Raw genomic sequence first — 24,175 nt, 5'->3', positions numbered from 1 at the left:
CTTAATCTAATGTGTTTTTTGGAACAAGGCAGTCATTACTAGCAGGGCTTTTTGTTTCTTGGGGTTTTTTTTCATTTTGCAAAGAATTATGAGGTTTTGTGCTTTATTTCTTTTCCTAAAATGATTTTATTATTGACAGCAGCCCTGACATTTAACCTTGATGAGAAGGCAGATAAAAGATACGGGAGATTTACGACCTTAGTTTTGCTGCTCTCTTCTCTTGGTCTTTGTGGGCAGGTACATGGATACCCCCACCAGGTAAAGGCAGATGGCTACTGGGACCTTATAATGGGCAATGGGGAACGGATACTCCTTTTGGTTAAAATAGATACTATTTTGAGGAGGAAGACAAATGATTAGAATCACCAATACATGATTTCCTTCCTTATTATCCATCCCATCTTTCCTTCTCTTTCATAAACATCACTCTACACTTCAAGAATCAGCATTTCAAAGATCATTTCAAGTAAGTGCAAAAATAAGAAAATCTTACTAATGGGCCTGAGGAGTCTCTCTGAAGCAAACAATGGCTTCTTAGTTTCACTGTTCCTTGGTTCTCTTTCCCTATCCAAGCCTTTTAAGCACCACTTTCCTTCTGCCCCAATTTCTTTTATATGCTTCTCTGAATGATCTCGGGGCAATGTGTTTAATTGTGGAAGAAAAGAAACCAAAGGAACTTTTAAGAATTATATAAATAAAAGTAAAAAATTGGTCATAAAGGGTAAGATCATGGGGTAGGTAGGGAGCATAGGGAAAACCAGTGTCACTTGCCCCAGAGTGGTCATTGTCTGCTGGTACCCACTCTGAGTCCACAGGTGAGACAGGCAGCATCCCTGTCCAGGGCTTCTCAAGGGCATCCCCAGACACTGAACTGATACAGCCAGGCCAAGGCTGTGATGACAGAAAGGAGAGCTCCTCCCTTAGGTAATGGTGCCAGCTTCTACAACAGACCCTTTACTAATGCTGGGCATGGGCTGACAGCACCGGCAGCTTGGATCTTACTGCAAAAGCAAAGATGAAGTAGCTTCTCAGAGCAGTATTTTCACTCTAGGGAATGTGGGATCCCCTGGGTTGAGGAGTTAAAGGAAAATTGCCTGTGGCCTGTCAGTTGGTGATCTGCGGGGGAGTCTGTTTCATCTGCGTTCCTAATTAAAGGCCACATTAAACCCAGTCAAACGTTCACATGAAAAGCCCCACATGAATGATTCCGGATTCCATCAGCTCCAAAGGAGTCTCATGTTAAACCTCTAACTCAAACGTCTGACCCTCTTCACATCCACTGTCACCCAAGTCCTGGGGAAGAGGGTATGAAGCCTTCAGTGTACAGAGAGCAAACTGCCTGGATTATTCATTTCCCTCTTGGTGAACTGCATATGAGAAATCAGAATCTCCCAGTTGAATGAGTGTGGGGAGGGCGGAGGAGGTGGGGACAGTCAGGATTCAACGACGCCCAAAGTTCCTATTCTGAGAAAACAGGAAGTGGGAACACTGGAAAAGGAGCTGCTTTATGGCCAAGACGATAAGTTTGGTTACAAGAAAGTTGAATCTAGGTTTCTGAGGGGAAAAGGGGTAGGAAATGAGAGCTGGTGAAGGTAAAGATTGGAGGTAAACCTGGGAGTCATGAGCATCCAGAAGACATGGGGCACGGGGTGACTTAGATCAGAAAGAACAGTGTGGGAAGAGGGGCCGAGCAGGTCTTGGGGCTTCAGTCATGCTTGGACATGGAGAAGCCCACTGCCTACTGTGAGCTGCTCGCTCACTGGCCATATGGGGCATGGCAGTCTCCTCAGAGCATGTGGATTCACCAGTAGAAACCGTCCATAAGATGACTTATTAAACTGCTTGGTGTCTTCCCATCCATCTCAGGCCAAAGCCTGTCCCCGGGCAACCAGCAGTCCTCACGCGGTAATGCAGGAGAAAAAGCCAGGAAAGAGGTGGTACTCCTGTTTACTCCCCCACCTCTGGCCGATCAAGGGTTTAATTATTACGTGTAAGACAGAGGAGCAGAGTCTCCAGGACCACTCTGCAAGGGATCCATTTGGCCTACACGTCAAGTGCCTTAACTTCAAAATTCATGCCTGCTCCCTTGTACACCCCCACAATGGGCTCATTTTCGGCAACAGAGGTTAGAAGGCAGGTTTCCAGGAAAACTCACCCTGGGGTCTCTCTCTAGCTGATGATGATGGGGCAGGCTGCGTCTCCTCTTGGCCTTTGCCAGGCCGTTGTGATAAAAATGATACAGGCCTTCAGCGAAGGGGAGCTGTGGAGAATCAAACAGACACAGGCATGGTTAGCTTCTGGCGGCACCCTAGAACAGGGACCCCAGAGCTGGGGCTCCCTGGGATGGGAATGTATGTGAGAAAACCCCTGCTAACCCCCTATCAGACTTGGCACGCACTCTGGTTCCCTGTCACTGTTCTCCTCCCCATTTCCCTACCTTTTCTTATGCAATGCCATTCACCTCCCCTCCCCCCAAACCTTCTATTCTTTCCTCCATTACTTTAGTTTTTATCCATCTTTTAATCTTCTCTTCTCCTCCATGGAGCCTTCCCTTTATATTCATCCCCACACCAAGTTCTCCCTTCTCTTCTCTTAGGTATCACGAGAAGAGAAAACTACAGACCGTTACCCATTAAATGGGCCCCATGTGGACCACAGCAGGCCATCCACGCTGTACCCTGTATGAATCTTTGATCCCAAGTCCATGAACATAATAAAATGGTTGTTGTTTATACTAAGAAGTTTTGGGTTGGTTTGTTACTCAGCAATGGATAACAGGAACAAATAGCTAGCTGAAAACAATGTTTTATTCCTTCATTTTTTTAGGACTGTGCAGACTCGAAACTCTACAATAATATTGGCTCTGTCTGTCAGCTGGTGACACCAGCCAGGAGCAGCCCAGATAAGGGCCCTCGAAGGACATTCCTGGCAAAGGAGGAGGGGGCCTGAGGCCAGAGAAGCAGATACTAGATGAACTTCAAGGGCACAGCAAGTTTGGCCAGGGGTCTGGTGTGCAAGTGAAAATCTTTTAGAACACTGTAGCATTTGTGATTTTGTTCCTGTTCATTAAAAATCACATTCTTCAGGGAGAATTAAACATAAATATTTCATGTGCATTTTTCCAGGCTCAGTGATTCTTGAATGTTTTCTCTACTTAACCCTGCTGCTGTACTCAGGGTAATGGTAAGACTTGATCAAAAAGGTGCAGGGGTGGAGGGAGAAGGAAAGAATATGTAAGTGTGCTTATCTTTTGCTCTCCAAAGACTTGTGCTTATGGCCACTGTCAGGTGGTGTGAACTTGGAGTTTTACTGCCTATTCTGGAGGGCATGAAGCATCTGAGAATTTTTAACACAAGAAAGGAAATTTGGGGCTATAGAGCACCAGTGAGCTTTGGAGGGACATTGTTCTGGCTCTGTTTTACTGATTTTTTTAAAAAAATTAAATTTGAATAGAGGCAAATGGAAAACTCTTTCTTACAGTGGAATTCCAATTAACAAAAGTAGAAGTAATGAACAGAAATTGAATATCACCATTTGGAAACACCATAAATAATTGTGGCTGGCAAGTGTCACCAAAGGATGCTAAAATTAGTGGGGGAAATATAATGATAAACAAAGAGAAATAATACTTTACAGTGGAGAAACCTGGCAGAGACATCCTCAACCAAGCGATGTAAGTTAACCTCACTACAGATGAAACATACCAAAACCATGTGACTCATGATACGATGCGCTGAGAAGGAGACATCACTTACATACTTTCCTTGCCAGAAATACATAACCTGTACACAGTCAGGAGGAAACATCAGGCAAACCCATAACTGGCTAGTACCCTTCAAAACCTTCAAGATCATAAAAGACAAATAAGGACTGCAGAAATTTTTGAAACCAGAGGAGACGAGGGAGACAGGACAGTTAAATGTAACACATATCTTGGATTGGATCCTGGATCAGAAAAAAAGGACATTAGTGGAACACTTGGAAAACTGTGAACGAAATCTGTAGATTAATTAATAGTGCTATATCCATGTTTTTCCTGGCTTTGATAAATTGTACTATGGTTTTGTCAGAGGTTAACTTTGGGAAAGCTGGATAAAGGGTATATGGGAACTTTGTTGCCATTTTAAAAAGAGTAATTTTTTTATTGTGGTAAAATATACAGAATATAAAAAATTTTTTTCATTTTAAAGTTTTAAGTATACATCTCCATTATTGAGCAGCCATCACTGCTATCGATATCCAGAACTCTTGATCCTACACGTTCAACTCTACATTCATTAAATGATAACTTCCTATTCTCCCCTCCCCTCAGCCCCTGGCCACCGCCATTCTACTTTCTGTCTCTAAGAATATTACTACTCTGGGACCTCATATAAGTGGAATCATAAAATATTCGTCCTTTTGTGACTGGATTATTTCACTCAGCTGAATATCTTCAAGGTTCATCCATGTGAAGCGCTGTCAGAACTCCCTTCCTCTTTAAGGTTGAATAATATTCCACTGTATGTATGTACCACATTTTGTTTATCTGTTCACCAGACGATGGACACTTGGGTTGCTTCCACCTCTTAGCTGTTGTGAATTATGTTGCTATGAACATGGCTGAACCTGTGTGCAATTTTTGCCAACTTCTTAAGTCTAAAATTATTCCCAAATTGAAAGTTTTTAAAATGTAAAAATACTTTTAAAATTAAATTTGAATGCCCTTAAGAGGGCCATATATTTAAAAATCTCAAGCCAGAGGTCCCACCACTTCCCTTTGTCACATACTGAAGTCACTTCACATGGTTATGTTAACTGAAGGCAGTTGAATGGCACCCCTGGCTTGGTCTAAGTGCCTCATTTCATAGAGAAAGACATTGTGGCTCAGGGAGGGGCAGGACTTGCCCAGTCAAGAGGGAGCTCTCAATGGAAATCCCTGGTCTCCTTGACTGTAACTCCAGACGCTTCCCACCCACCGCTTCTGTTGCTGTCTCGCTCCATGTCCCGTCCCCCTTGATAACCCTGGCTATGAATCCAACAGATTGCAGGCTGGAATTCCTGACAAGGAGGAGTGCGACTCAGGGACAGCCAGGCTGGTGAGTGACCCTCTGGGGTGTACTTGGAACCCACGACCCGGGATTCTTTGATTAGAAGCACTGTCTTGGCTATGGAAGAAATGGAGTTAATTGGTCTCATAGAGCTGAAATTGGAAACTCGGGCAATAAACAGGTAAACTGACTGACCACAGACTTAGATTAACCTGCAGGCATTGGTTATTTTTCTGAGCCCTTTCTGCCTCTTGTCTTTGGAGTGTAGAACCCAAATCCACTGCCCTCTGAGCCTCTGAGAAGCAACTGTCTGGGGAGATCATGTGCAAGCACAAACTCATCATGGGTAGGAAAAGACAGATGCCGTGTGCCCTACAGTAGTGCAAGATGCCTGCTGCCCACACAGACCTCAGTGAAGAAATGCTTGTGCCTTCCTCCATTTCTTAAGTAGAATGCTGATCTTCCAAATAGAAAAGACATATTAAAAGCAATCTTAGGTCCCCAAACCCTCACCTGTGTCCCAGTAAGAAACCTCTCATACATTTCAACACTTAGTATATCCTCCAATGTTTCCTTCATTTAAACACACACACATACACACACACACACACACACACACACACACACACACCCTTCTTTTCTTTTACACCATCACCTTTGTGTCTTAAGGCAAAATACACATGGTTCCAGAAGGAAGGAGAAAAACAGAAGTGAGAGAAGAATTCACAGTAAATTGTCAGCTTGAAGGTTCAGGCTGGGTGACAGTATAATAACGTTGCTAACTCAGACTTGCAGTTTTTAGAAATTCTCATTATGCCGCGAAATTTTATGGATCCCAGCAACGCTTCTCATTGCCTCTTTTCTGTCCCGCCTGCCTCCTTCTCCCACTGATAACCATGGCTCCAAGCTAAAGCTCCTCTCTGAACCCACACACTCGCTTTCCTCATCAGCCAGGAACCCCAGGGAACTGGCCGCCGATTGTGAACAGATAATAAGGTGTGTTAAATCCTCTTGGAGCCCACTGCCTACCTTCCTTTAGACCAGAGCTCTTTCCCCTCAGGCAACCCCTGGACACTGGTCTGCGAACATTGTCTCCACCCCAAATTTTGTGCTTCTATGCATTTGCTTGTTTCAGGAATGACCACTGCTTCTCACAGATTCTCAGATGGGTCCAGAGCCCCCAAGCAGTTAGGACTCTGGCTCAGACCCATCACTATTCCTTTAGCGGCTTTGTCCATTGCGTTGATTTTCATGATGCCCAGTCATGTTTATTTGGGAGTCTAGTTTGGTAGAACAATGGACTTCATTCCACATAGGAAGAAATTTATAATTTTATTTTCAAGGGGAGCTGCTGTCAAGAGGTTCAAGGAATAAAAACTGGGAAACAAAACAATACATCAAGGATAGAAAACTGGTTCAGCTGATAACTGCTTGTCAATTTCATTTAGGGGTCCTGCATTTTACAAGGAGGGCTAGGCTCTGCATTTTACTGACATTTCCTGAGACCATTCTTAATTTCCCTGGATTGCATGCAATCTCTTACGGGTGGGGGACTGCACTTTGCAATAAGGATGAGGGAGAAAGGGAACTGGGTGGAGGGGGATGGGGGTCCCAGGCTCTGCCCTACTGGTTCTTATAGGTCAATGAGGAAACACACGGGAAAACTACATTGTGCAATTGACAGAAACATATAATATTATAGAAAGAAAGAAGGATAGAAATAAGGAGATAGCAGCTGTGCATTAGACAAGAGAAGGTAAGGAAAGGGGAGAAGGAGAGAGGAAGGGGGACCCTGAGAAGTTCTGGGGGAGAAGCAGTGTCAGCTGGTGTGGTTGAGATAGCATTAAAAGGTTCCCACTCAGCCCCATCCTAACTTTAATCTGTGTGTGTGTGTGTGTGTGTGTGTGTGTGTGTGTGTGTGTGTGTATTGAATACTAGCACGAAAGTCCAGTTATCTCTGGGGGGGATGGGGGTGGGTAACACCCTAAGCCATGGTCAGCTAAATGCCTCACTGAGATTTGCTGACAGGATGGAGGTTCCTAGGGCCAGAAAGGAAGAGAGGAGAATTGAGAGAGGAAGGAGAGGGGCACCGAAGGCATAGTCCTGCCTATGTTACAACCATGCTTCAGCCTGAACAAGCTCTTGTTTACAGGTTCTCAATGCTCACCTGTACTGAGTTACATCTTAACCCCAACCAAAGTTCCTCCTCCTTAAAGTTTGGACTTAGGATCACACATCTCAGCTATTTGAATACTCTCACCTCTTTCTGTCTTGCTTTAAAAAAGAGATGGGTAAAAAATGGGTCGGAGAGGGGCTTCCCTGGTGGCGCAGTGGTTGAGAGTCCACCTGCCGATGCAGGGGATGCGGGTTTGTGCCCTGGTCCGGGAAGATCCCACATGCCGCAGAGCAGCTGGGCCCGTGAGCCGTGGCAGCTGAGCCTGTGTGTCCGGAGCCTGTGCTCCACAACGGGAGAGGCTACAGCATTGAGAGGCCCTCGTACCGCAAAAAAAAAAAAAAAAAAAAGGGTCTGGAGAATAACAGGGAAAGAACACCTCCTCTCCTGCACAAGACTCTTCCTTTCTCTTCTGCCTCCACAGGACCAACATTAATTGCCTCTGTTGTCAGGCTCTTAGGTGATTCACAAAGAAGCTCAGAGAACATGATTAGTGACTGAGAGTTGGAGAGATAAGCAAACCCATGAAGGTAGTCTGTGGCTCTGGTGGCTGAGGAGCCGCAGGGGTCCTCATTAAGGTTCTCTAGCCTTGGAGAAAGCCTCTCAGGCACTTGAGTTTCATTCCTGTATCACCACGATAATGTGTGCTACAAACCACCAAAAATCTTAGTAGCTCCAAACAGAAACCGATTATTTAGCTCACGATCTCCTGGGTCAACAATTTAAGCTCACTGAGTAGTTGTTCAAGTATTGACTTCATTAAAATTTAAAACTTCTGTGAAAGACAATATCAAGAGAATTTAGAAAACAAGTGACAGACTGGGAGAAAATACTTGCAAAATATTGACTTCATTAAAATTAAAAACTTCTGTGAAAGACAATATCAAGAGAATTTAGAAAACAAGTGAAAGACTGGGAGAAAATATTTGCAAAGGATACATAAAGGATTGCTATCCAACATATACAAAGAACTTTTAAAATTCAACAATCAGAAAACAAAGAACCCAATTTAAAAAGGGGTCAAGGACCATAACAGATGCCTCGCCAATGAAGACATACAAGTGGCAAATAAGCATATGAAGAGATACTCCACATCGTATGTCATGAGGAATTACAAATGAAAACCACAATGACACATCATTACACATCTATTAGAATGGCCCAAATCTGGAACGCTGACAACACGAAATGCTGGTGAGAAGGTGGAGCAACAGGAACTCTCATACATTGCTGGTGAGGATGCAGAATGGCACAGCCGCTCTGGAAGACAGCTTGGCGGTTTCTAACAAAGCTAAACACACTATTACCATATAATTCAGCAATTGCACTTCTTGGTATTTATCCAAATGAACTGAAAACTCATGTTCAGACAAAAACCTGCACACAGACGTTTATAGCAGCTTTGTTCATAACTGTTAATATTTGGAAGCATCCAAGATGTCCTTCAGTAGATGAATGGGTAAATAAACTGTGGTACATCTAGATAATGGAATATTATTCAGTGCTAAAAAGAAACGAGCTATCAAACCACAAAAAGACATATTACTAAAGCAAAGGAAGCCAGTTGGAAAAGTCTGAATGAGTCCAACTATCTGAAATTCTTGAAAAGGCAAAACTGTGCAGAGAAAAATAAGATCAGTGTTTGCCAGGGGGTGCAGGTGGGGGAAGAGAAGAACAGGCAGAGCACAGAGAATTTGGGGGAAGTCAAGATATTCTGTATGATATTATCATGATAGATATATGTCACTAAACTCATATCGAAACCTACAGAATTTACACTAACAGTGAACCCTAAGGTAAACTATGAATTTTGGGCAATTATAGTGTGTAGGTTCATCTTTGGTGAAAATGTACCATTCTAGTGAGTGATGTTGATAAAAGTAGACAGTATGCGTGTGTAGGAGCAGGGGTATATGAGAAATCTCTGTATCTTCCTTAATTGTTGTCCACTTAAAGTGGCTTTTAAGAAATAGTCTTAAAAATAATATAGCCCATTTCAGTGGATTCCAATTGCTATAATTACCCCAATGGAGAGCAACGTGTTGGAAATGGAATATAGAGTATGCGACTTTTATTGTTTTAATTTTTATTTATTATTTTTATTTACTTTGACCATTCTTTTCCTTTTATTTTTTGAAGGGGCCTAGATGGGCAGTGAATAAAATGGAGAGGAGGAGCTGGGCATTTTGAATATATCCAATGATTCTAAAACTATGAAAGGATATAATAATTGGAACTGTTCGATTAGAAGTCATTCCATTCTTAGCAGAGAGGCATATGGAGGCACAAAAAATATGCTATCTCATAAAAATCAATCAACAAGAAACAGGCCAAGACAATTTCATATTGAAGGCAAATAAGCCGCATTATTTAGATGAGTAAAGTAAATATGATTTCACTAGAGGAGTGGAAGGCTTGACAGCCCCTTTGAACAGATGCCGCTCATACAGCAAAGGAGCTTAATTGTTTACTGGCACCTCCAGCTCCTCTGTCAACGGAAGGAGGCCTGTGGTGTGAGGACTCATTTCTTTGAGTAACCAGATGTGACAGAGAATCTTACTCAGCCTGAACTTATCAGGGCATATTGTAAGGTTAGCCTGCTCTGAGGAGGTCCTTTGGGTATAGAACCAGAAGCCAGTTGCTAAACAGAGTTTTCCACACCCCAGCACATAAAATAGGTAACTTGTAAGAGACTGGATGGAGCCATCAGATCAGGGGAAGTCTTATAAACGGGTCTAGAGAAATATAATACGTTACCTTTCTGTCTGTAAAACCCATCCCTTTCAATGTGCTCTATCTCTGCAGGGCTCAATAAAAACTTGTTGATAAAATATGACTGTATGGATGGATGTTCCTTTGGCTTAGCTATTTGTAAGGGGGGAATTAGCTATCTGAGGGGAAGTGAGAGGGGAGAGTGGAAAATCCTTGACCCAGCACTCAGGACACCTGGCTCTAGGCCCACCTTGCCCATTTCTACGCTCCTCCTAGGTATTGTTCTCCATGGACAACACTCAACTCTCTTCTGTGATTCTAAGAGCTGCTCTTCCCTATGACCAGGAGCACAAAAATGCGGAACGGCTTGTGTTGTCCAGGGTTGTTTGTTTTTGTGGAATGGAGCTACTAGTCCACAGTGGGGTTCAAACAATGATATACTCCCAAGAACCTACACAACTTATTTATATCAAGTCTAAAATGACAGTCAGACAATGAGATAGGTGAAGAATAGCTGACCCTCAGCCTCATTCACAAAAAGTTCCTTTCTAACCTAAGGCAAAATTTCCATGTATTATCTCAGAAATGAAAATGTAAGAACATGCATTCTTCCTTTGGAATATCAGGGAGTAAGCTACTTATCAGGTGTGCTGGGATGACATTACTGTCCTGGCTTTTCTTTTTGGCTTCTAAGTTAGGGGACTTGATTTAGATTCATGTATCTGTGTGTCTGGGAGGAAGTAGTATGCATTTAGTGATTTTGTTCTTAGCTGGAATAAATTTCATGCACAGAATTGACCACCTCTACCAGCCATCCACTGTGGCTTCAAAGACAATAATTAAGCTATTATTATCCCTGATGTCATCAGCCAGTGGCAATAGGGTCAAAGGCATGATTCCCTAGTAGTAACATCTGTTAAAAGGGATGGTGATACCTGCTTCCAGGATATGAATGATTCCCTAGGACAAAGGAACAAGGCTGGGAGATCCAGGCCCCTCTACTTCACTACTAGCTCAACTTGTTTTTCTAGGGTTACCTGTATATGGCCACTCTGCTACACTTTCCAAGTATCCTTCAATGTCTCCTTCTACTTATCCACAAGATCCACGCTCCTAACATGGTGTGGGTGACCCCTCATGAACCATCCTCAGTCCACTTTTTTGGTTTCATCTCCCAAAAATGTTGCCTAGTCAGGCAACACTAATTGTAATCCTTCTAAAATTCCGGTGCACTTTGTTTCATGTGCCGTACCATCCTCGATAAACCCCCTTTTATTTTAATTTGTTGAAATTATGAGCCTCAATGCAAACTCACCTCCACTTGGCACTGCCTGCCTTGTGAAGGCTTCCCTTCTGCTTCACATGTCCTATATCACAGATCTCTCACAAAGCATATTGCCAGTACTCTGGTTGCTCATATAGAGCACTCCTACTTGTCTGTGATTTCTGTATCTTATCTAACCTGTGCCTCCGTGTAGCAGATGATGTTTTGATGGCCTTCCTGCATTCCTTTTACCTGGAGGTCCCCTGTACACAGCGCCTGTACATGCCACAGTCTTCATGCATCCCTCTGCCCGAGGGTGTTACTCTGACTGTGGAAGCAGGCTTGGCCTGCTTGGGGCAAGCAGAAATGCAAGGGATTTGATGCCCCTCAGGTGTAACCCTCAACCGAGGAAGAATGGGAGGTGGTGGCTACATTTCCTAGCTTCCTCGCCCTTGGATAGGATAACTCAGAAATGCTGTAACTCCTAGACTCTTCGGGAGGAGGAAGTTGCAGAAGTGGTCCTCGTTTGTTTGTCTCTCTGCATCAACTGCTTAGGAGAGTTGCCTCCTGCACTGACTCTGAGCTTGGCCATATGGCTTGCATTGGCCGATGGGACTTAATAAATGTGACACAACCAAAGACTTGAAAAGGGTTTGCACACTGGAGCTGGATCGCTCCTTAATATCTGAAAACTTTCTTACTTGTCCCCAAGTCCGTGTCTTGGTGCCTGATATCATACTTGCTTACTGAATGCGTTAAGTACGTGTTTATTGAATGAACGGAATATTCTTCTGCTTCTGCGCTTCCCCCGCTATGGCGGTGCTCCTGTTACTTTGTTTGTCCATTGGTTTCAAACTTCCATAATTTTTCTTTGGTCCTTTCCTCCTTCCTAAGTTAATGGCCGCAATGGCTTGTTTTGGGCTTCAACTTCTGGGTCCAAATTTGCTTCATGCCAAGCCTCATTGGAGACACACTCTCCAAGGTTCCCTCTGGCTTGATTCTGCACCCCACCCCATGTTGCTGCCCCTGGACTTTAAGAGATCCACAGTGGCTTGTTTCCCATCCTTCTCCCCCCATCTTAGGCTCTGCAAGCTCTCTCTTGGTGTCCCATTCCTGGTTGGCACTCCCTAGAAACACAGTCAACAGGAACTGACTAGAATTGATTCTTTCATGCCAACTACCTTCTTATGTTTGAACTTCCATCATTTTTGAAGACAGCTGATAGCCTTCTGATGAAACATATTTTCCCCTCTTCACAGAAGTGAAGAACAAGCTAAGGGCAAGGAAAGATAGGAATTGTGGATCTCCTTGTTCTCCTCTGTCATTGGCTTCTGAATTTCTCATTAAGTCACAAAATTTTAGGCTATTAATGACAGTTAATGAATTGAAGTCATTTAACACAGATACAAATTAGGATATTCTTATAACGTTTCCTCACAGGCGTGGTTTTCCTGATTGCAGTATCTCATAACACATCCGTCTGTCATTTAGTGAGCATCTGATGATAATGCTAAGCCTTTAGAATGTTTTCTAACCATTGATTTTGATATTTATTAAGTGCTTGCTAACAGTACAGCACTGTGCTCGTCACTAAGGGGACAAAGCAATATAAAATCCTTATTCTATCTTTTATCAAGTGTTAATCCAATAGATTTTTGGTGCACCATGCAGCTTGCAGGATCTTAGTTCCCCGACCAGGGATTGATTGAACCCAGGCCCACTGCAGTGAAAGCCCGGAGTCCTAACCACTGGACTGCCAGGGAATTCCCCAGGAGGTTGTTGTTGGTGTGGAATCCCTGAACTTATAACTTTCCCAGTTTTGTTTGGGAAACTGGAATCTGTAAAAATTTTAGGGGTAAATTTGAGAAAAGCAGACTAGGAGGACCTGAAATGAACTGGTAACCAACAGGTTGGTTTATATGGCTAATCGCTCATAGAAATCCCTCTCAATCTGGTTCTCTCTCTCTTCCAGCATGAAAGGCTGGTGCAGTGGTTCTAATGATGCAACGTCTGAACCACCGTCAGGGAGCAACAGGGTTCCAATGCTCATTGCAAAGAGTTGGGAACAGAAACATCATGTTTGATCTCCATTTCCTCATGTATAAAATTAAGGGTTAAACTAATGCCTTTCCAAGGTCTCTTCCTGCTCTGACAGGCTGTAACTCCATAATTTCAGTTACAATTTGTTAAAATATAAATTAGTCTGGATAAATCAGTCAGAATAATCAGTCAAGTATGTCACAGTATTTTGGTGGGGTACCAATCTCCAAGTGGTCTGACAAGTGTTTAGAAACCATTATCATAAAAATCATTAAAACCACATAAATTTGTCACCATAATAATACTTTTCTTCTTGTCCTCCCTTTACCACTATATTTTTTGAAGGAACTGTCTACACTTGATACCTCTACTTCATCATACTTACTGCAGCCTTCACAATTTGGCTTCCTTCCTGTCACAGACACTATCACTTTCCTGATCACATCCCTTTGGGCCTTAGCATTTAGTGTATGAAGAAAGCCTCTGGATCTATTTGTCTGAGAGTTTTCTCTGGCGGCCAAATTCTGCTCTGTTTGAGCATTTGCCAAGTCAAAATGCTGGAGAGTAAACGCCACCCAGGAAGAACTATCAATCATGAAAAATATCTGATTGCAATTGGCATATAAATACAGCAGTTCCCTCACCCCTCAGGCAGAATGACTCTCAGACGTGTTCTAAACCATCTCCCAGAGTTTCCTGGTAGGATTGAGCCCCGGTTACCCACAGTGACAACTTGTGCTGTAATACACCCTTAATTCCTGCCTTCCCTTCCCGGTCTCAATTCCCCACTCCCCTACCGGTATTTACTAGAATCATGCCTTGGATAAACAACTTGCATTTAATCCTTGTCCCAGGGACTACTCCTGGGGACCCAAACCGACATATTGTACTTCTCCTCTTCCCATGTGCTAAGGTACCTCCTCCAATCACACCAATGACTTCATCTCCAAAACCAGTGGCCACCGTTGCCCCATTCTTTCTTTCTTAATCCTCATCTCCATTCCTTTCACAGCCCTGCACTTTCTCAAGTAATCTTCCATATCCCTAACTGTCCAAGTTCCGTCTCCTCTTTCTCCCTCCATGCCCAAACTTCTCCAAGATTTTGTGCTAGAACCTCTTCTCTTCGTTTTCTCTCCACACTCTCCCTTGGCAATGCTATTTAGTTATGGCATGACTGAGGTGCACGAGGATGGATGCTTGTGCATTTGACTTTCAGCTCCTTGACCACCTCCACCTCTTTTTGGCTTTGGTAACTCACCTCCACGGACCTCATCACTGTCTGGAAATGCTCAATTTTGGGAGTCTTGAGTTTCAACACCCTACTCACTAACCATAGCTTTCTCCCTTTCAACTCTCTCACTACTAATCCCAATTAACCTTCTCTTCTATTTTATGGATATTCCATTTTTAAAAACTCCATTTCCTTCTCTCCCTACTTCCACCACCTCCACTTGAGTGCTATTGAAGAAAATGACTCAGTTGCTGCTGCTATAAATCCATGCTCTCCCACTTGGCCCTTCAGTACTGGCCAGAAGTCATTACCGGTCCTTTGTCAGCATCCTCTCCCATCCCCATTTGCAGAGCACAAAATTTTATCTCTTTTGAAGCCCCCATCCCAGCACCACTTCCCTCACTCCAAGAATTGACCTTGCCTCCTATACCTTTGAAATAACTGTGACTCCCAAGTGGATATTCTCCTGATATCCTCCTCTGTGACCTAAAAACTGAACTTCATCTGCTCATTCTTCTCTCTTTTATCTCAAAGAGAGGAGAGTTTCTTTTTCATGTACAGGCTAATCCCTTCACTTTTCAATAAAACCCAGCTCATCAAGAGATGAATGAAAATGAAGAATTTGGGACTGAAGAAGTTCTGGTAAAAGGACTTGTGATGAAATTAGAATTTAAGAAAAACTAGGAGAATTGGGTGTTTAGGGGAGTCAATGCCACATTTAAAGTTGTAAATGAAGGGCCACTCTAGGATCCTACAGTTTTCTTCATGTTCTTGTCAAATTTCTACAAGAAACTATCAGCATGTTGTAACATTCTTAAGTCTATTTTACTCTATATCAGAAAATTAACAGTTTGTATCAATGTTTCACTTTCAACCTAAGAGTTTATTATTTTCAATTATTCTCATCAGAGGATATCAACATATCACAACATTATCCAGAAAGCCATGATCAAATGAGCTTTAGGGACAAAAACAATTTGTCAAGAGAGTTTACTGCAGAAGTTTATTGCTTTTTCTATATACCTCATGTAGAAGCCATCCATTAATATGCAATCATTACATTTAGGATAGAAGAGAGTTAACTCAGATGTAATTTCTTGATTCCCTAACCATTAGAGGATTTTAGCCACTGAATCGTCTTTAGCTATAACAAATACATCTTAGTAGACAAAGTCAAGCTGTAATTCCTGTTTTTCAACTGCCCTGTGATTCTTTGAATCTCAACTAATATATTCCAGAAATTTAGTACAATGTTTCTTTTCAAAATGATGAATCTGAGCTCAAATGTAAAATAAAGCCACTGCTATAGTGGGGGGAAAGCATTTGAACTTCAGGTTTCACGTTTTATTTTTAAGCCTGACTTCTCTGAGCAGTTATAGCTGAATATATAACTATTGCAAATTTAACTATCAGCATTACTCTCTGATGTGCTATAACATTATGATAAGACCTTTTGAAATAGAAATTGATTTCTAGATAGTCATTCATTTGAGAAAAAGAGGTGTAATTTCCCCCCTTCTTTTGTATTTATCAAGTTTTAACTGCAGGCTTTATTTTCTCTGCTCAAACAACTCATGTATTCTACTATTGATAATTTCTAAGTTGGGAATTTTAGGGAAACACAGGAGTCTGTCCGTCAGTGATTTGCTGGTTGTTAACTACTTCTGTTTCCTAGCTAAATTTCTGCCTATTAATAAATGGATATTACAGGGGTAGTTTCTTAAGACTAGTTCTTCAAGTACTTTCTCTCTGAGCTGACGGCTTAAATCATCATCTTGTGACCCAAGTGTCTTTATCAGTCAAGAAGCACAGAATGAGTATCTACTATGAGTAGGGCGTATTGGTTGCCAGTGCGAGCAACAGAGAGTTGAATGGATTTTATATTCTTGCTGGAGAAGACAAGTCACAAAGACCTGAAAAGTTGGTTGATGTTATGAGATGAAAATCTAAGAACTCTCATAAGTCTTTAGAAGATTATTGTTTTTGTGATTTGCCTTGGTTTGGTTGCAAAGTTTGGAGAGTCATTTCAACAGCTTGAGAAAAGGAACATTTATGGAGAATGTATTGGTTTAGGTAATACTGGTTGTTTTAAAGATAAACTCCCAAATCTCAGTGCCTTAATGTAATAGTTTAATTTCTGTTTCATGTAAGGAATGAGAAATTCTAAGTCAGGAATCGGGGACCTGGGCTCCTTTCATGTTGTGACTCTGCCACCTTTAGCATTTGCTTCCAGAGTTACTGTTCTCAATCACATCAAGCCTCAAAATAGAAAAGAGTGTGGAAAATCAACCTACATGGAGTTTTTATGCATCAGGCATAGAAGAAAAGCACATCACTTCTGCTTACAATACATTGGCTGGAATTGTCATATGACCACACTTACCTGCAAAGCAGGCTGGGAAATGTGGTCTTTCTGTGGCTCATGTAGAAGAGGAAATTAGTTTGGTGACTAGCTTTAAGCCTCTGTCACAGAGTTCTTTGGCTGGGAATTTGGGCTGGAAGTTATTAGAAACTCAGATGCAATGTTTGCATCTCCCACAACCTGGATGGGCTTTCTCATGCCAACTAGGCTCCATTCTCCATTCTATAGCAACTAGTGGGTCACATTTCCTAAAGAAGCCAGTATGATTGGTTGAGATAATTACCATGGTCTGTAACAAATCGTAGACCACTGAATTATTTGGGCCAGGCCATTTCATGGACCATGGTTGACTCATGGATGGGTTGCCATTGGGTTGAGTGTCTATTCCTCACTCAATCAGTTGTCACTCCTGAGAAAGTATAACCCACAACTGCTTTCTTGAGTTAAAAAAAAAAAAATGTGGCTAGGTGATCACCTTATCCTTATTACTACTACCAATAATAGGGTTTTATTCTATGCACTCAGCACTGTGTCCAGAACCTTACATGCACTATATTATTGATTTTTCACAACCCCCATATTTTATTAACCATTTCAAATAAAATAAGCCTCTGAGGGATTTCATAACTTAACCAAGTTTCTGGTGCTGTCTAATCCGAATCCTGTCATCTTTCCCTTTTAACATCACTGTTCCTGGTTTCCTTCAGCCACAGAGAGGCTTTGAGCATGGCAAGTGCTGTGACAGATATGACTGGTGACTGGTCCAAGGGAAAGGAACAGATTATATGCAATAGAAGTTCCAAAGAGATACAAAACAACCAGAGAAGGCATGAGGGATGAACTTGGACTTGACCTAAGGCATAATGTATTAAGTTGGGATCCAAAAGGAATTCATGGCAGTCATGTTGGAGAAATGGGCTCTTTCCCTTTAGCTATCATGATAGTAGATCTTGTAGTTCCAGAAAAACTGTCCCTTAAGGGTGTTTAAGATAGGAATCCTTTTGGAAATACTTAGGATCAAATCTTTTTCCTGTTATTTCTGCCTTCATCCCCCAAACTACGTTAAGAGGACGGGGGAATATGGTTAGAGAATTCTTTTGACTGACAATTGATTGTGTGTGGAAGTGAAATTAAAATTATATAATATGGATTCAATATTGTTGGGACATTAAAACACCATTAAAAGGGTGAGAATAAATATTCAAAAGACATATATCTGACAAAAGATTCCTATCCATAATAGGTAAAGAGCTCCTACAAACCTAAAGCTAAAAGCTACCCAAGTGAACAAGAGGGGGGCTTCTGGAATGCTGATAACATTTTATCTCTTGATTTAGGTGCTGGTTACACATGTGTGCCCAGTTCATGAAAATTTATCAAGTTATGCTCTTTCCTAAATTATATTATACTTCAATAAAATTAAAATGACCAGAAGTTTATTCTTTCATTACATAACAGCACAATTATTAGATTAAAAAAATTTTTTAACAATTATACATATAAAAGCTGTCACATGACTTTACTTGTGTATTCATCCTAGCCTCAGTTCTACATGGATAAAAAATAAAACATATTATAGTAAAAGAAAAAACTTAATTGTCAGTTGTTTGGATTTCTACCTTAATTCTCACATGAGTTTTGGCCAACCCTCAACGCATTAATAAATAATTTTCATTTTCTTTTTCAAAGGAATTCAAATTAGTAGTGTATTGAGAATTTTAAGGCAATCTTTAGAATAACGTCTTTGTCATTATTGCAAACTCACTCATTCTTCTAGACATATGCACCTTCTCTGGTGAACTTACATCTTTGGGGCACATCATGATAAAATAGAAAATTTTAGTCTCAACCCACCTTTCTGAGGGTAAAGTTATAGGTATTTTTATTCCTTTTGAGAGAGGAAATATAATTGTTTGCTCATGGTCTTGTAAGAGTTAGGCAAAATAATCAACAAATATTCATTGAGTACCTTATATATAGGACACTGTGCTAAATATAGAGGTTATAAAAAGACATAATATATTATCTCTTGGGAGATTTACAACTTATCTGATGAAGTGTATACTCGTACACATTAGTTAACGACATACGTTAATACCAAATAAGTGTTAAATATATTGTAGAAAAAAGAAATAAAGGAAAGGAAAACTATCTGAACTCTAAAATGGTGCCCAAAAGGCAGAGTTCTTGGCAGTCAGGGAAGGCTTCCTGGAGGCAACAGGATAGAAAAACAAAATTATTTTGGCTTTAAATCTGAGTTTTTTTCACTTTCCAGATATAAGCAGTTACTTTTAACCTCTTAGAGCTTTAAGATTTTCATCTGAGAATTAGAGCTGATGCCAATAATTTCTACCTCACAGAGTCATGAGGTTAGATGAGATAACTTTGTAAAATAGTAGGTCCCTCCCTTCTTTCACATGAATAAATAATTACTGAGAATCTTTGCTGTCTGACACGGAGCATCTGGAAGGATGGGGCGGTAGGGAGTTGGGAGGTATCCTAGGTGTTAGAAAGAGGAAGGAGAAGGAGGTATTGGGGGTTTTAAATGAAAAATGAATAAGAAATATTGACAAAAGTACAGTACAGCATGACAAAAAGAAGACGGGACAGTGTTTGGGAGACCTGGAGGAATAAATAAAACTAAGGAAGTTTTCTTACAGCCTGGCAATAATATGCTGGCTCTGGTGAGGAAACCAGAAATATAGAAGATCCCATCCCTGAATGTTTAACTTTTAAGTGGGTAGACAATGCTTACACCCGTATTTACTTACATATATGAACTGACTAGAGGACAAGTAATGAAGTGTCTTAGCTTATGTCATGTAGTCTTTGCTTCTTTATCCCACAGGAATTTGGAGAAGGGAAAGCTCATGGCATCAGGGAAAGTTTGGAGCTCAGTCTTGGGGGGATGTGTGGACATGGATCCAAAGGAGGAAAAGAGGGTTTATTCTAGACAAGTGTAGCTTCGTGCGACAATTCAGCAGAAGTATCTTGCCATAGACTGATTTTTACTTAAATAGGTATCAGAGCAAAAATCATTTGGATAAGAGGACTTCTGAGAGGTTATGGACAGGTAACTAGGAGATGGCAAGGTAAAAAGCCCATTTCTCCTGGATGGGAACTGCCAGTTTGAGACTGTAATGCAAAACCAGTGGGCTCCTCTCCAAGAAAGGATGGGAAAGAGGCTTAGGTATCTGATTTCACCCCAAAGTATGAGTTCCCTGAGATTTTAAGGTAAGTGTATTGAGAGGATTCAGATTCATTTATGATGACACTGTCTCTACACCTCCTTGCTCAAGTTCCATCACCAGAACTCTAAATCCTTTATTAGGCTGTTCACCTCTATACAAAAAAGAAGTAAGCTTCTTGGAGAATATATGCTAAGGCATTATCAGTCTCAGCTACACCTAGATTTGGTTACATCTCTAAGATCAAATGTTAAGGGCATACTTTCAATAGGGGAAGTAAAAGAGGATAGTGATGTCTGCCCACCCCATGGAAAGGGCCCTGGTATGGGGAGAGAGTAACAGGTATTTCTGCATCAACCGCAGCCCTTTCACAGTGCTTTTGTTTTGTTTTTGTTTTTTTAAGAGGCTTTTTAAAGAACCTGATGCCACATCCCTTTCCAGCATACCGTAAAGGCCAACGTACCCTGCAGAGCACTTAGCTCGCTGTGGCATGTACTAAGGGTGTGAGAGCATAAGTTCATCTCTGAAAGATCTGGGCTTAAATTCTTGGCTGTTTTCATCTTGGGCCTTTATCTGAGCCAATTTCCTTATCAGAACCATAGGCTTAATAATAATCGTAGCTTCCTCAGAGTTGTTGAGAGTATTAAAGAAAAGTATTAAAGGAAAGTAAGGACTCCATCACATAAAGGTGCCCTATAACCGTCAGCTAATAATAATCACCACTATATTTATGGCGCCTGGGTCCTGGATCTTGCCAAGTTTGGGGCAGGGGTAAGGGTGGGAAGGAAGGAGGGTCTCCTTGTTTATTGTATTGGCGGCACTCTGTAAACAGCCCCCAGGCCCTGGGCTAGAGCGGCGGCGGGCTGCACCCTCAGCTGGCGTCTCCTCTCCCGTGCTCCACCCACACTTCCCGGGAGCAACAAGTCCCTCTGCGGGACCCGCCCGCGCGCCACAGGCAGACCCGGCGCCGCCTCCCAGACCTCTGTCAAACTCACTGTCAAACCCATTTGGGGTCGAAATCGCGGTGGCCAACGCCCTACGGAGGCGAGAGAACCCGCAGCAGGTGAAGGAGGCTTGCGGCGGCTAGGAGGGAGGCTGGAGACGTGGGAAGTCCGGACCGAAGGGACTGAGTCCCAGTTCGCGCTGCCCTTGCGAGGCAAGAGCAGCACCGAAGCACCCACAGCTCAACTCTAGCTTCTCTCCTGGGATCAGGAGGGAGGAAACGGGACCCGGAATCCCACAGACCTCCACCCGGTCAGCGCTCTGGTCGACAGATCGCATCCCTCCGTCCTGCAGGTTCAGATCGCCCCGGTCTCTCCTTGCACCCTCACTCCACCGCACCCTTCGCCAGGTCCCCTAAGGACACTTGAGATCCCTGGCGAGATATTTCGCAGGAAGCAGGCAGGTCAGCCACGGCCCCCATCCAGTGATCTCCACTCCCTTCCCTCCCAGACTGGGTACCCTGGCGTCTCCAAAGGAGTCCCGAGGCATCCGAGGCTGGGAACATCAACCAGCTGCCCAAACGGTTGAACTCTGACAACTTCTTGGAATGGGGATCCCCGCTTTCTTGTGGGAAAGCCAAGCCGGCCGCCCACATACCAGGAGAGCCACCCCGAGTTCTCCGTAAGGAACTCCCCTCAAAATCTACCTCTCCAGCGTCTACAGCTGCGAGTTGAGAACTAGAGAGCTGAGTACGCTTCGGGGTGGGCGGGCGTGGGCGTGGGTGGGGGAAGTTCAGCCCCGATTTTGGAAAGAAAAACCAGTTCTGTCTCCAAGTCTCCTGGAGCCAGAGCTGCCTTCCCTGGAAGAGAGCCGGGACAGGAGTCAGGGAGGGAAGTCCTCCTGGCGCCGGGTTCGAAAAGCGCGGAGACGAATCGCAGTGTCCAAGCTTCCAGCCTTGTGCGTCGGAAACTACCCGTTCTCCGGGAGGCAGGGGCGGGGGATACATCCCTGACGAGTCTGCCAACGCCAAGACCTGCTGTTCAGCACTTCGTACCTCATCCCCAGGCAGCCTTGAGAAGTTGGTAGCTCGGACAGCAGCCCGGGCGCACCGCATTGTTTGAAAGGTGTTATCCTGTTTTCGCCACCAAGTCAAAGAGCAATAAATTGTTTTTATGACCTTACGAGTACAATTTGAAGGGCATTTTAATTACATAACCCGTGAAAGATCACCGGAGGCAACGTTGTGTTAAGGAGCCGATGGCAGAATATCTGCATCGCACAAGAAAGAGAGAAAACTTGCAAATCTGCAATGAGATTGCGCAGGGCTGCCCCCGTTTTGAAACAACATGCGAAATGCAAGAGAGGTCTTACCTTTTGGACTCCAAAACCGTGTTCTGCTGCAACTTGGCGAGCTTCTTCCTCTCCTCCTTTATGCAACTCCACAAGAAAATGATTCGTGAAGACCGGTCTATCGGCAGATGCAAAAACCATGACACAGAAGAGGAGCCCGGCGGCCGCCTTCCACTGGAAGACACAGCCACCTTTCATCTTTCTTTGGGAGTGAAAAGTGGTGTTAGGAGGCGCGCAGGCTGGCGGAGCAGTGGTCCCGCAAGGAAGGTGCAAATAAAAAAAAGAAAAGAAAAAAATATATAGTTTCTGTTGTTGCTTGTTTTAAAAAAATCTTTGTAGAGAAAAACACTGATTAGGGGTTTGGAAAGGAGCAAATCAGTGTGTGTTCTCTAGCAACTGGCTGGCGGGGAAGCCGTGTAGTCAGGCAGCCCGGCTTGCTCGCAGAGGTGCTAATGTGGAGAGCTGTGTGTATCTCAGAGAAAGAGCGAGTGTATCTGTGCCTGATGTTAAATCTGCATTTTCAGCTCCTCCTCAGCTCCAATTCCACTGGGGCGGGAGGAAGGCTCCAGCCTGGGTGACGTGCGCCCGCCGGCAGCCAATGAGGGCTGCAGAAGCGGCGGGTCCCGCCCTGGGCCGCCCCGGGCCCGCCCCTGCCCGCCCCCGGCCGGGCAGGTCCGCCTCCGCCGGCGGGGGGCGCCGCGCGGCGAGCCCGCGCCCCCGCCCCTTTCAGCACCCTGGAGAGCGCCTCCACCTCCACCCAGGCCCGCGCGCTCCCAGGAAAATCCCCCCAGCTGTAATCTGGTCGGCGGCGCCGGAGTGATGTCATTGTTTGTGGAATCTGCAGGGCTCTGGAAAGGGAATTACGGTGTGTGCCGCTCTCTGAGGCCCCGAGGGGAGCTGGGGCACCGGCCTCTCCCGGTTCTTCTTCCCTGTTTATTTTCTGCTGCAAAACAACTCTCTCTCTTTCTCTCTCTCTCTCTCTCACTCTCTCTCTCTCTCTCTCTCTCTCTCTCTCACGCGCGCACACACACACACACACACACACACACACACACACACAAGCACTCAAAGCATACTTGCTTCCCCTTCTCTCAATAACAAAGCAAACATCAACCCTCCTCCCGCCACTTTGGGCAAATCCCAGGGCAGGGCTGCTCCCCTTCCTGGCAGGGGAGGGGGGCGTTGGGGAAAGTAGCCTTCTTGGGGTGACTTATGGGGGCGAGAGTGCAGAAGCGAGCTATTTTTTAATTATTTTGTAGGCTCCAGGCGAGTCTGGAACTAAACAGCTGGGAAGCCTGGCAGGAGATCAGGCTCGCCCCCATCAGTAAGTGTGAAGAGATGAGACCCCTCCAGAAGTCTGGGTTGCTCCTCTGAGACTGCCTTCAAGAAAGCCGCGGCCGGGATCGCCATGCCTCGAGGTGCACTCCCAGACTTGAGGACGCTGCGCAAGGACAGCCAGGCTGCGCTTTGGGAAAGGCGCAGCCACAGATCCCAGGCACTGGGCCGAGGCTGGTTGAGCGTCCTCGACCGGGGCGAATTCAGGCCAAGTGGCAAAGGGTCAACTAAGTTATCCAGTTAAGAAACGTGCACTCACAGTCTAGGAGCTGCTTACTACTGACTTCTTCTTGCCCTAGTGAGAGGAAGCAGGGAGGCGATGTCTGCAACAAAATGAGAGCGATTGTCTTAAAGCAACTCACAGTGTTGAGTTACAGAGTATGTACACTGATCTTGACTTTGTAGGCTCGATCTTGACTGTGTAGCTCCAAAGTCCAAAATCCTACCTCACTTGGATAAGAGGTAAGAGATTTTTTTGCCTAGAGGCTTAAATGTATGCAATACATCCAGAGAGAGAAGGAGAGGGAGGGAGGAGCAAGGGGGAGAGA

General features: G+C 43.7%; 1 protein-coding gene across 2 annotated transcripts in view; it reads right to left on the bottom strand.

Annotated features, from left to right (window-relative positions):
• PCSK2 (proprotein convertase subtilisin/kexin type 2) overlaps window positions 1-22,825 on the bottom strand; it is a 211,195-nt gene extending 188,370 nt beyond the window's left edge. The window contains exons 1-2 of one of the 2 annotated variants that reach the window (XM_065891978.1): window positions 22,314-22,825; window positions 2,156-2,260 (exon numbers count right to left, since the gene is read on the bottom strand). In XM_065891978.1, the coding sequence (XP_065748050.1) occupies window positions 2,156-2,260; window positions 22,314-22,490 (282 nt within the window). In that variant the 5' untranslated portion in view covers window positions 22,491-22,825. The remainder of the gene's footprint in view (window positions 1-2,155; window positions 2,261-22,313) is intronic. The other variant, XM_065891979.1, reaches the window with a different exon arrangement.
• Window positions 22,826-24,175: the final 1,350 nt, after the last annotated feature.

This window comes from Phocoena phocoena, chromosome 15 (assembly GCF_963924675.1).
Source record: "Phocoena phocoena chromosome 15, mPhoPho1.1, whole genome shotgun sequence".
Classification (NCBI taxonomy): Eukaryota; Metazoa; Chordata; class Mammalia; order Artiodactyla; family Phocoenidae; genus Phocoena; species Phocoena phocoena.
The sequence above is the reverse complement of the archived record's forward strand: the minus strand, read 5'-3'. Positions and strand labels throughout refer to the sequence as shown.